This window comes from Strix uralensis, chromosome 4, assembly GCF_047716275.1.
Source record: "Strix uralensis isolate ZFMK-TIS-50842 chromosome 4, bStrUra1, whole genome shotgun sequence".
Classification (NCBI taxonomy): domain Eukaryota; kingdom Metazoa; phylum Chordata; class Aves; order Strigiformes; family Strigidae; genus Strix; species Strix uralensis.
Window position 1 is genome coordinate 102,814,444 of NC_133975.1, and position 12,127 is coordinate 102,826,570.

At 36.7% G+C, this 12,127-nt stretch overlaps 1 protein-coding gene across 5 annotated transcripts in view; it reads right to left on the reverse strand.

Annotated features, from left to right (window-relative positions):
• The window catches only part of STRN3 (striatin 3), a 68,862-nt gene that overhangs the window by 40,175 nt on the left and 16,560 nt on the right, over nt 1-12,127 (reverse strand). For all 5 annotated transcript variants that reach the window (XM_074868240.1, XM_074868242.1, XM_074868241.1 and 2 more), the window contains exons 2-3: nt 7,231-7,334; nt 556-629 (exon numbers count right to left, since the gene is read on the reverse strand). In XM_074868240.1, the coding sequence (XP_074724341.1) occupies nt 556-629; nt 7,231-7,334 (178 nt within the window). The remainder of the gene's footprint in view (nt 1-555; nt 630-7,230; nt 7,335-12,127) is intronic.

Below are 12,127 nucleotides of genomic sequence, written 5' to 3' on the forward strand. Positions count from 1 at the left end.
ATCTACATTGCAAAATCAGATGCACTGCAGAGTACCAATAAGGATTTTTCTCTTAGGGCTTTCTTCCTTGATTTAGGATAAAAACAGAAGCTCAACAACATTTTTTCCAGGCCAATGCAGTAATTTTTTTTCCTCATTCTTTAAAAACTAGCATCCTATAAAAACATCAAAAAACCATCAGTATTTCTTCTGTTTATTCTGCACTTACATTTTCCTTCTGGATAGACGGCACAATGGCAAAAAGATACTAAATCCTTCAAGATGGGGGGTATTGTAAGAAATAATGAGAAGCAGCAGCTAAATAAGGAACTGTGTAACCTTATTTAAAGCTTCCTTTGACATTCAGAGCTCTTGCAAAAAGATCAATTAATTTTGATTTTCAGATTAAACAATATTTTCCCAATACCAAACCTTTCCTAGACATCTTCTCTATAACACACCTAAGGCAGGGGGGTGGGGGGGGTGGGAATGGAAAGCTTCAATAAATTGCACTGAGGAAATCTAGACCAGTGTATAAACAAACTACACTAAAACAGGCTATTGTGAAAAAGTTACCTGATTCAAAAGTTGGCATTTTCAAGTCACCTTGGTTCAATTCTGTGCCATATTTTAATTTATGATATTTTGCCCTGAAAAAGAATGCAAGTGTGTAACAAATTAGCATACAATGCTTTTATCAACTCAAACCACTTCTATTCCCATTTAGAATAACCATACCAACACAATTTATCCAAATAAAACTGCTGTGATAATTACTGCATCATACAGTTATTTCTAGTTTTTCAAGAACAGTTTTGAGATAACCTTTTTACAATTATTCACAATTATCAAATAACTTACAGATGAGAGTTTAGTATGTTCTCCAAGAATGTGGTTTTTTCATGTGTCAGCTACTAAGAGAACCTTTCAAAAACCCATAGGTTCAACTATTTAACAGACTATTTTAACTATTTTTTCAGCTATAGCACTGTCCTAGCTAGCCAGCTGCACTACAATATACCTCATATTTGGGACTCCTGCTTATTTGCTATCTCCAATTTCCACTTCAACTTCTCTCCTGCTCTGTCTTTGCTTATGATAGAGATCTTATTAAGAGTGCTAGTTTCCCTTGTGACATATATTTTCTTACTGATCTTTCTCTTTCTCATTGACTGGAGGCTTAGTTTGAATTCCTGCTCAGTCCACCTATACAAACATGCCACACTCCTTCCCATCCCCTAAGCTTTGAACCCCTAATCTCTCCTTCACCATCACTTTTTAAAAAAAGTTGGTCTTTGTCATACTATTTCCATGCACGTATGCATGAACCTTCCAAATCTTATTCTCTACCCAAGTTGCCTATCAAAATGTCCTCACTCCAGGAATATCACATGAACAACCTACACCTATATCCTCGAATTCTCTAACTTTATCCCAGACCTTCACAATTTGACTTTTGCTTCATAGATCCTTTGCAAAAATACTCCAAATCTCAGAGAAAAGAACTCTAGATGTTCTGCAGCAGAGCCAAGGTGAAAGATCTCTGTAAAAACGTTAGGAGCCACATTTTAAAGAAGTCTCTATAAAATACAGCGGTCTTCATAATTCTAAATTAAACATTCAACCAAAGTTTTAAGAATAACTGAACCATATCTAGCTCCCACCAATTTTAAAGACTACTCTCAAATATGAAACTTCTTGCAAAGGTACATAATGGAACATGTGCTGGACAAAATCAAAGATTTCCAACAAATCTTCTCAAATGGCCAAGCCAGTGCAGCAAGTTTTTCCAAATTGAAGGTAAAAGTTTATCTCAAATCCTGCCCGATATATCTGATGGTATAGAAGATTTTCTTCTAAATTACAGAAGTTTCTGCTAACATTGCAAATAGGAACAATCTCATTAACAAACTGTCAGTAGATGGCACTATTGATCCTTTATAGTAAGATAAAATCCTGCATTTCATAGCAATTACATTGTAACTGAAAAACTGTAAAGCTCCTGAAGATTAGGCGTTTGTGTGACCTGAATCTGACTGCCAATTAAAGAGAATAATTTTTTTTAATTATTTGTAAATATGTTCTTATTCCATCCATGCACTAGTAAGACCGTCTACCCTAGGTGCTCTCTTTAAACTGAGACAAAGCTTTGTTCCATATTGTAATAGGGCACTATTCTACCAAACTTTTCAGATAAAGTGTGCATATTATGATCTATATGCCCTATAAAGTACTGTACATTGGGGGAAAAAAAACCACAAACAACAAACAAAAATGTAAATAATTAAGAAATTGCGAAGTTAAATAAAGCTGGTGAAGTTTTTTTGCACAATTCATAAATGAAGCCAATAAAGCACTGTAATTGAAAAGCCAACCTAAATTTGTTCAATTTCAAGCTGTGACAAATACTATTCAGGAGCAGTTGTTCCATTTTGGAGCTACAATTTCAAAACATTAATTAAAATTCTGCTTTAACTGTTCATTAGAGGAGATAATGATGTATCTGATCTAAAATTATACCAATGACTAGCCACTACAAGTAAGCCAAAATATTGCTGCACGTAATGAGATCAGTTATGTCTTTCACATCACATCTGATGCTCAACTTCAGTTTTACAGTAAGAAATTAATCTTACTAAATTCCAACAAACTATGTATTCACACACATATTCCTCTCCATATTGTCAAACAAGGGTAATTATTACACATATTAAAAATCACTAACAAGCTACAGTGCTGTTGACAAGTCAGTGACATTACTCCCCCACACCACTCAGTAACTGAATTCTACAAGAGGCATCTTTTCAATCCTTTGAGTATAACTTGCTATTCTTCTAAGGCTAGGTTTCCATGAGTGAAAAAGTAAGAGGAGGAGAAACAATGCCCTAAGTAGACTTAAATGCCTGCTGCTATTTAACTGTTGAATCCTATCACTCAGTTGCAAGGATATAAGCCGAACCCCATAAAGTCAAAATATAGCCCCAGTTTTATGATCTCAGCAAGTCCTATTAATTTAAGCACAGCACTATGCTAATGAAGCTTAGAGTAGAGTGGCTTAGACTATACAACAGAAGTCTTGTTGGTTCTGCAAAGCATCATAAAGGAATATACACTAGCTAAAAAAAAAAAATAATGCCATACATATAACTACTTAAGGCCTAACTTTATTACAAAAATTGATACAGAACTTCCAAAATATTTAAGAACATTAAAATAGTAACATTTTACTTCTCTAAAACATTATCACACCTGTTGCACACACACTTAGAGATAAATACTAGAAATATCAAACTACTTTGTAACTACTAATGCATTTTATTTAACCTTACACACTGATGCCCTGTTTCATACTTTTTTTCTGAGAAACCATGAGTCATCATTGTCTGAATGAGCTTGTTTATGACTTCCTATAGTCTAATATTTCACTGCAAGAAACTTTTTGACTGCATCAGTTTGCAACAAGAGGAGGAGAAAGGGGACAGAGGGGAATCAGGTGCAACACTGAAAATTGCTGTCAACAATTTTCAGATCTGAAATTCTCAGAATTTATTTTGCTTTGGGGCTGGTTCCTCTTCATTAGTTGTTATTCTTCACTCAGAGGAACAATGGCAAAAAAATAACACCTATTATATCCCAAACTCTTCATTCAGTGTCATAAACAAGAAACTAACATACTAGCATTCCTGGATGATTTACCGACAAGTCAGTACCTGCTTGCTTTCTTTACTCAATCCATCATACTTTCGCAATTAGAACCCCTCAAACCACTGGGCATTTGTAGCAAAAAATTACAGAAAGCTTCCTCGTTGCCTCCCACACATTCACCAATCAACCCCAGAGTTTCAGTTCCTGTTTTTAGTAATCTTCATGAGAATTCTGGCTGGGACTTAGCAAGGATTTTCCTCTTGAAAAGTATGCAGTGTTGGCTTGTACCCACTAGCCACAAGAACTAAACCAAACTGTATGTCTCTGCTGTTGTGCTTCTGTTGTACATATGTTTACAAGTTTCTCGTCCATCAGATGAATTCTGGAATTTCATGCGAAGTCAAACTATAAAGGCAGCTGCACTTCAGGAGAAAGCAGGAATGCGGTTTCACCAATGTCATTCATCTTCAGATTATTTTATTGTATGATGTCTTCCTACTTCAGCTGTAATTAACTGCCTCCAATTTATCTCAATAGGTAGGCAACGCTCACAACTTTATGGTGTGCATTTGCAGAAAGTAACCCCCATCTACAAGAAGCCCTTAAAAGAAGATCCAGGAAATTATGGGCCCATCAGTCTTACTTCAATCCCTGGGAAAGTTATGGAACAAATCCTCCTGGGGACTGTCACAAGTCAAATGAAGCACATGACTGGGAAAAACCAGCACAGACTCACCAAGGGCAAATCGTGCTTCACAAACCTGATCGCCTTCTATGACAAAGTAACCTGCTCAGTTGATGTGGGGTGAGAGTGGACATCATCTACCTGGATTTCTACAAGGCTTTTGTTACAGTTCCCCACAGCCTCCTCCTAGAGAAACTGATATGTTATGGTCTAGACAAGTGGTCTGTGCAATGGGGGGGGGGAACTGGCTGACAGGGCCCACCCAGAGGGTCGTGGGAAACAGCTCCTTTTCAAACCGACAACCTGTCACAAGCGAGGAGCCCAGGGATTGACATTGGGCCCAATGTTGTTTAATATCTTCATAAGTGATTTGGATGATGGGATCAAGCGCACCCTGATCACGTTTGCCAATGACACCAAACTGAGCAGGGAAGTGGACTCTTCAGAAGGGAGAGCCACCCTGCAGGAAGACCTGGATAGGCTGGAAGAGTGGGCTAACAAGAACCTTATGAAGTGCAACAACCACAAGTGTAAGGTCTTGCACCTGGGAAAACATAATCCAGGAGTGCAGCACAGGCTGGGATCGACCTGGCTGGAAACCAACTCTGTGGAAAGGGACCTGGGGGTCCTGGTGGAAAGAAAGCCAACAGGGTGCTGGGTTGCATCAACAAGGACATCAACAAGCAGAGATAAAGAAGTCATCATCCCACTCTAATCATCACTTGTCAGGCCACACCTGGAATACTGTGCTCAGTTTTGGCTCCCGCTATACAAAAAAGATGTGGACAGGCTGGAGAGGGTCCAGAGGAGGGCCACAGAGATGATCAAGGGACTGGGAAGCCTGTCATATGAGGAAAGGCTGAGAGAACTGGGTTTGTTCAGCCTTGAGAAGAGAAGGCTTAGGGGAGACCTTATCACCACGTTCTAGTATTTAAAGGCTGGCTACAAAGAAGATGGAGACTCCCTTTTTACAAGGAGTCACATGGGAAAGTCGAGAGGTAACGGGTGCAAGTTACTCCTGGGGAGATTGTGACTGGACACAAGAGGAAAACTTTTCACGGTGAGAACAATCAGCCACTGGAATAATCTCCCCAGGGAAGTGGTGGATTCCCCAACATCGAACACTTAAGATTCAGCTGGACAGGGTGCTGGACCATCTTGTCTAGACTGTTGTTGCCAAGAAAGGTTGGACCAGATGATACTTGAGGTCCCTTCCAACCTGGTATTCCATGATTCTATGGAAGTCTCTCTGTGCATCGCACAGTTTTTATTGCCAAAATAATTAAAATGTTTTCCTTCAACAGAAAGTTACTTATACTCAAGACATTTGGGTCTGCCCTAGATAACAGCACATTATTCCTTTGATACGTTCAATGTTCTTTAAAGGAAGAGTACACCCACCCCAAGACTTTGCATACTGTTCTTCTGGCTTGAATCCGGAGTGACTTGCACATTACCTGTATAGTACAACAATGTAACTTTTAGTCTTACACTGGCTGGAAACCTTGAGTTACCTTCCATTTTGAGGACAAGGTTGAATGAAGAAATAGATCCTTTCTGCCTATTACTTCACCAGAAAACACATGATGTGTCGATATGGCTTTCTGTATGAACATACACTGTTTTGTGAAGCACCTTTACTCTGGACACTTCACACACAGGTATGTAGATTAAGATTAGATGTAAGAAGGTAGGATTTAGATTAGATGTAAGGAAGAAATTCTTCACTATGAGGGTGGTGAGGCACTGGAACAGGTTGCCCAGAGAAGCTGTGGCTGCCCCCTCCCTGGAAGTATTCAAGGCCAGGTTGGACAGGGCTTTCAGCAACCTGGTCTAGTGGAAGGTGTCCCTGGCCATAGCAGGGGGGTTGGAACTAGATGATCTTTAAGGTCCCTTCCAACCCAAACCATTCTATGATTCTTTGTAGCCATCCTTGCCAAAACATTCATTTTTAATATGAACTAACTAATCAAAGTTACTTCTGTACTAGTCACTTACTCATAGTACTAATTCTTAATGTAAAATATATTCAGACATACTTACTCTTGGACAACTAACTTAAAAATGTTCAGGTGAAGCCTCACTATACTTTGTTACAAAATTTTAAGTGTACTCTGGCAGGAATGTTCTCCCCAAAACCAAAATAAACAATTACCTATTTTTCTGCCTGATCCTCAAGACACTGTTGGATTCAGCTACTTTTTAAGAGCAAGATAAAATTAAATATAAGAATTTAGTCCACTACTGAAAGTATACACATATAACATGATTATTTTCCTCATGTTTTTGAAAAATTAACTACTAATTTTGGTCAAATGAAATAACCAGGCAACAGAAGAGCATGTAGGTTTGAAGGACATTAGCCTGCATGGACTGAATGGAATTTTAATTTTTAAAGCATTAATGCTACAGAAAATGCACCTTCTGAGACTAGAAATTCTATCATCTACCACATGAAAAAACAATACTTCAAAATATAATAACTTTTATAGGATTCCATTCTGCCACAAAATATAGTTTCCATCATGCAACATATACAAAATAGTTGCAGGGGATCAAGAGAATTCTTTCAAGTTTTAATACCACTGAAGAGCAGGTAAAGGTGTAGTAATAAAGTATAAATGTTTTGGAACATTTACTCTTACTTAGTATACCATTACTCAAACTCAGAAAAGGGAAACTGTCCAATTCGAACTTTCTGTGTTTAAGACATGAGTCCAAACAATTTGAAAATTATGCAAGTTTTTATTATAACAGACACTGAAGTTTAACAGAACACATAAAGACGACCAGCCATAAACTGGCTTACATAAACTAATGTAGAATGATCTAGTAAAGATATTTTACATGATGTGATAGAACTCCTTTTAGTCTGTAAAGTCTTTCAGGACAGATAAAAGCTGAACGATTTGCATACCTACCTTTCTTGTTTTAATGCATATTCTAACATTTTTATTCTTCTCACTAAATCTTTCTTCAAGTTTTCTTGACCCTTTCTTTCCCCTTGTAAAAACGCTATCCGAGCCTGAAAACACACAAAAAAAAGATAACGGATTTTATTCCATTTTGTTCCCAAAACAATGCAGTGAAGTCTGCCTCAGAAGGAAAAAAAAAAACCACCACCAAAACTGTTTTGCATTAATCACTTCAGTCAGTCATTAACAACAAAAATATTTCTGCCCTAAAGACCAAGGATTATTTCTGTTCATAAATGTTGGGGTTTTTGCCTTGAAATAAAGGTATTAAAGTTATTATAGTAACTCTAAAAGAAGGCACAAACAGCAATTGTATCAAACATTTTAATATATGTATACATTTTTGTCCTTATGGCATTGTTAACATAAATTCTATTCTAATTTTCTTCCAAACTCAAAGCTGTATTAAAATAGATAAACAGCATACTTTTAAGCAATTTAGTTTTTAATGCCAGTATATTGAACAGATTAAGAATTTACAAATCCATTACACAGGAAACAACTATATTTTATGGATTCACATTTTACTACTGAAGTCAGCTGAAGGTTAGAATATCAAGGAAGAATTGGTTTTAGTGTGCTGTTCTGTACGGAGAAAAAAATGCCTTTTTTTTTTTTCAAAGCATCAATCATATTACCCACCCAACTTACACAGCAATGAAGCTTCCTACTTGCCTGCTAACCTAGTAGATAGCTTCTATGTTCCACTGAATTTATTGTTATCTCAACTAGTGCAAAAGGTCTAGTGGAATATTTTAAGTAGCTGAAAAATAGTTAGTAAGTTTGTTGAGAAAAAAGTCGTCTCTTCACTAGGAAGCAAAAGGACTTATATTTTGTCTTTTGCAAGCCAAAACCCTAGGGAGGACAAGGGAATTTGCAGATGTGAATACAAAATTTAAACAGTTAATGGTATTACTGGATTGGCCATCATTACAGGAAACCACAAACTCATTTGTCCTGATTATGACTTTAAATTGACTGAAGTCATTGGGTAGCTAATTCAAGACAAGATTCAACATAAAATTTTCTTGGAAAAGGGATTAAAAAAAATAGAATAAGGAGAGTAGAGTCGAGTCCACATTGCTCTACAGAGCTTAAGATCAACAACATAATTTCATTATTAAAAGAGGCACAATAAAAAAAAAGCAGAGCTATAACCAGCACCTAATCTATCCTTGAAGATTTTTTTAAAGGGAGTGGTTGTACCTTTTCATTACTCTCAGTGGTTAGAGCCCGAAACAGTCTAACCAGGACGGTAGCATTCTTGCATTGCTCCCTCCTCAAGACTAAGTGATATCATTATATAAAACTTCACCCATCAGCCCTGATTTTAGCCCCTCTGGCCTTGTGCTCAATGGTAAACCAAATTCAAATGTGTTCTTTTACCTTGCATTAGCTAACTAATGGTTTACACAATTAACATTTAAAATCTTACTGAGAACAAGGCAGTTACAACTATTTCAGTTAAAAGTCTGTCATGAAAGCGCTCTGAACCTCTGCCATTTGGTGAGAATGAGTAATGCATCAAAGAGTACATGGTAATGAAGAAAAAATAAAAAAATACAGACTTTGTAATGATTGCACAGCTATTTCAAGATAAAAGGTGGAAACCAAGATCCAGAATCAGCTATTTTAGACAGCGAGCTCCCAGTGGAAGAGGATGAAGGGAGCTGAGCAAATCCAACAACTATACTCAACTGCAATTATGTTACTTAGATTCTAAAAAATAATATAATACTGACTCTAATCCAATAGAAAGTTAACAGCCTTCTGGAGAAAACTACAATTATACATAATTTGCACTCCTCTAAGGCAGCAAATGAGCAGACAATTTCACAAGCCCAACCTGTTATCCCAATTTTCACTAGTCAAGGATAAGACAACAAAAAGTAAACAGTGTCCTTACACATAAATAAAAAGGTACACATAAAATAGTTACAAAAGTAGTTTTTTAATAAAAGTAATGTTACATGCACATATGCGCAATACCATACTTCAAACATTTGGAAGTTACTGCATGCACACAGACTCTTTTTACAAAAATAAAACTAAATACTTTGATAATTATCATCTAAGGAAGGTTATGAAAGCTCTTATGCTCTTTGACTCGAATGCAGTTCTCAACTCTTTCCAAAACTCAGGTCTTCTCTCCTTCTACTGGTCTTCTTTCATTGGCCAAGCACCCTTTTATAACTATTTGTCAAATCTTAGTTGACTGCTGCAACTGTTGGGCCTTATTTCGGCCTCAGTTTGCTGATAACGGAGAGGAAAATAATACAGCTGCGATCGTACACAGAGGGAGGCATCTGCCTCCTAAATGCTCACAGTCAAACTACTTCCTTCTTCTGGAAATACTCCTGGAGTACTTGGCCAAGCAGAATCAAGTCTCCATATTTACTAGGTATTGCCTAGATCTAATACTTCTCAACAAGCCAGGTTAATGAGCTAAGTGATCTTGAGAATCAGTATGCTACAGAAATAATGTTATTTTAAAAAACCCCAAAAATCCACCCTACAAAAAAGCCCTCAAAATTTTTTTTTTTATATACAACACCATTTATAACACTCTTCACAGGGTCCAAAAGGTTGAACAGAACAACTGCCACACAAGAATGCACTTTGTAGTTGGGTTTTTGACATTTTTGTCAATATTAGCAAACTTCTTTAGCATCCACTTTCTGTAATTGCTTGTATACACATCTGACTGATTTTAGAGATTTTATTTTTTTTTCCTTTTTTCTCAATTGTAACCATCACATGGCTAAAACGTAACAGACGTTATCTATGCAGAAGTTAAGAGCTTGATCTTTAGGAATATGGAAAATCAATTTAGACTTTAGGAACACTTAGTCATCAAGACCCTCAATACAAAACCGAGAATAAGATCACTGCGGATTTGCTATATAAGATACATTAATCAACTTGTTTCCTTAAGTCCTGAACTGAGAAGTGAGGGGCGTCAAAACTATCACTTGACATATTGCATGACTATGAGCCCTAAGACTTAACACACCATTTCCCAACACCGACTTTTTTGAAAAGCAGTATATCTCAAGTTTGATAAAAACAGATAAACAGATCAGTTTCCCTCAGGGTTATTGTATTAGCTTAGGTTCTACACACAAAGACAAACGCTTAAGAATGATCTCTACATAATATAACTTTCTCAATCCTTAGATATTCCTTTCCTTTGAAACAATTCTCAGGAGAGCTAGGTTTGATATGATTTATAACTATACTGATGACTAAAGATTGACTAGTGCTAAAATTGGGAAACAAAATGGCACAGAACAATTCAGTACTCACCTTTCCTCCCTCCCTCCCAGTTACGACAGAATTCTTTCCATTGTCTTAAACCAATTTGTAAATCCCCAGGCTGATACTAAGAGGAGCAATCCTCCTCCACCTCGTATTTCTGTTCCCTCTACTGTGCTGACTTAGCTGTCTCTGCTGCCACACATTAAGTCTACTGAGGAAACCATTCTATTTATTTTTCACTCCGTTCTGAATTACATCAGTTTCCTGATCCTACTGTGTATAGCCATGGGAGTACTTAGGCTGGCACAAGGGATGCAAACAGGATACTGAACTAACAGCTCCTTTCAGTGACAACATGGTCTTAGATCAGGCTAAACTGACCATGATATGATAACCTGTATGTCCAGGGCACAAGAGTTGCAAAACAAGAGTAGAGAGACTAGGAAAGTCAAATACAAGATGAGTCTTAACTCTTCTGAATTACAAATTAAATCAAAACGTATTTTTAAAAGTGTATTAGCAAGACCATTTCTTAAGGGAGAGAAAACATGTTATTTTACAGAATGTGTATAAAACACTAGTTGTGTAAGCAAAAATATGGCCTCCCATAGCTTTAAAAAAAAAATCCAGATGAATTTAGTTGTGTGCAGATTCTGTTAGAATATTTTTCCCCACAGATAGGGCTATGCTTCAGATTCTTCAGACAAGCTCAACCAGGAGCCTCTTTTTCATGGCAGAATCCTCCTCTTCAACCAGTCTGGACATTTGATATTTACAGTACTTCAACAGAATCTCTGACATCCACTATCTTTCTACAAAATTCAGTGATACTTGGTAACTCTTGGCTCCCTCTACACCTTGGCCCTCAGCTGTAAATAAAGAGTACCACCACATGAACTTGGCCAGTTTTATTATGGAAGTCAATCCAGGGAGCTCTGAGAAGCAGTTAGTGACAGATACTTTGTATTTGTGCAAGGATGCATGAAATAATGCCTGAAACTGGGCAAGATAGAATACAAGGATAAAAAGAATTACTGAACAGCTACTTGAATACTATGGATCCCACGAAAAAGAATTGTTTGAGGTTAAATAACTACAGAAGGCACATATAGAAGGGAACAAATAAAAATTCTAACACCTAATATTCTAGATTTTGTAAACTTAATATTGTTTTAATGACATTGCATTTCAGAAATACATGCACTACATTTTGTAATTGGAAGGGTTTTATCTTTTAAATAGGAAGTCTGACCACATGCAAACCAGGCAACAGTCTCACCCAACAAACTCCAAGATCTCAAATAAGAAACTGAACTTTTTCTTGAACAGTAGGAATAAGTAAATCACTGATTAGACTGACACTCCCCATCCCTAGTGTGCAATCAAAGTGTAACAGAAGTTTTAAAACATGGTTTACTAGAGAACTTCCACACAACTTCAAATTATTAAAAATACTGTATTTCACACAGAAATTAATAAAATTTAAAGAAAAAATATTTTCTGGGAAGAAAATAAGGATTTTTTTCCCCCCCTTCTTTTAAGAAGCTTGAAAGGTCCTAAAATTTAAGAATTATTGCTCTACATT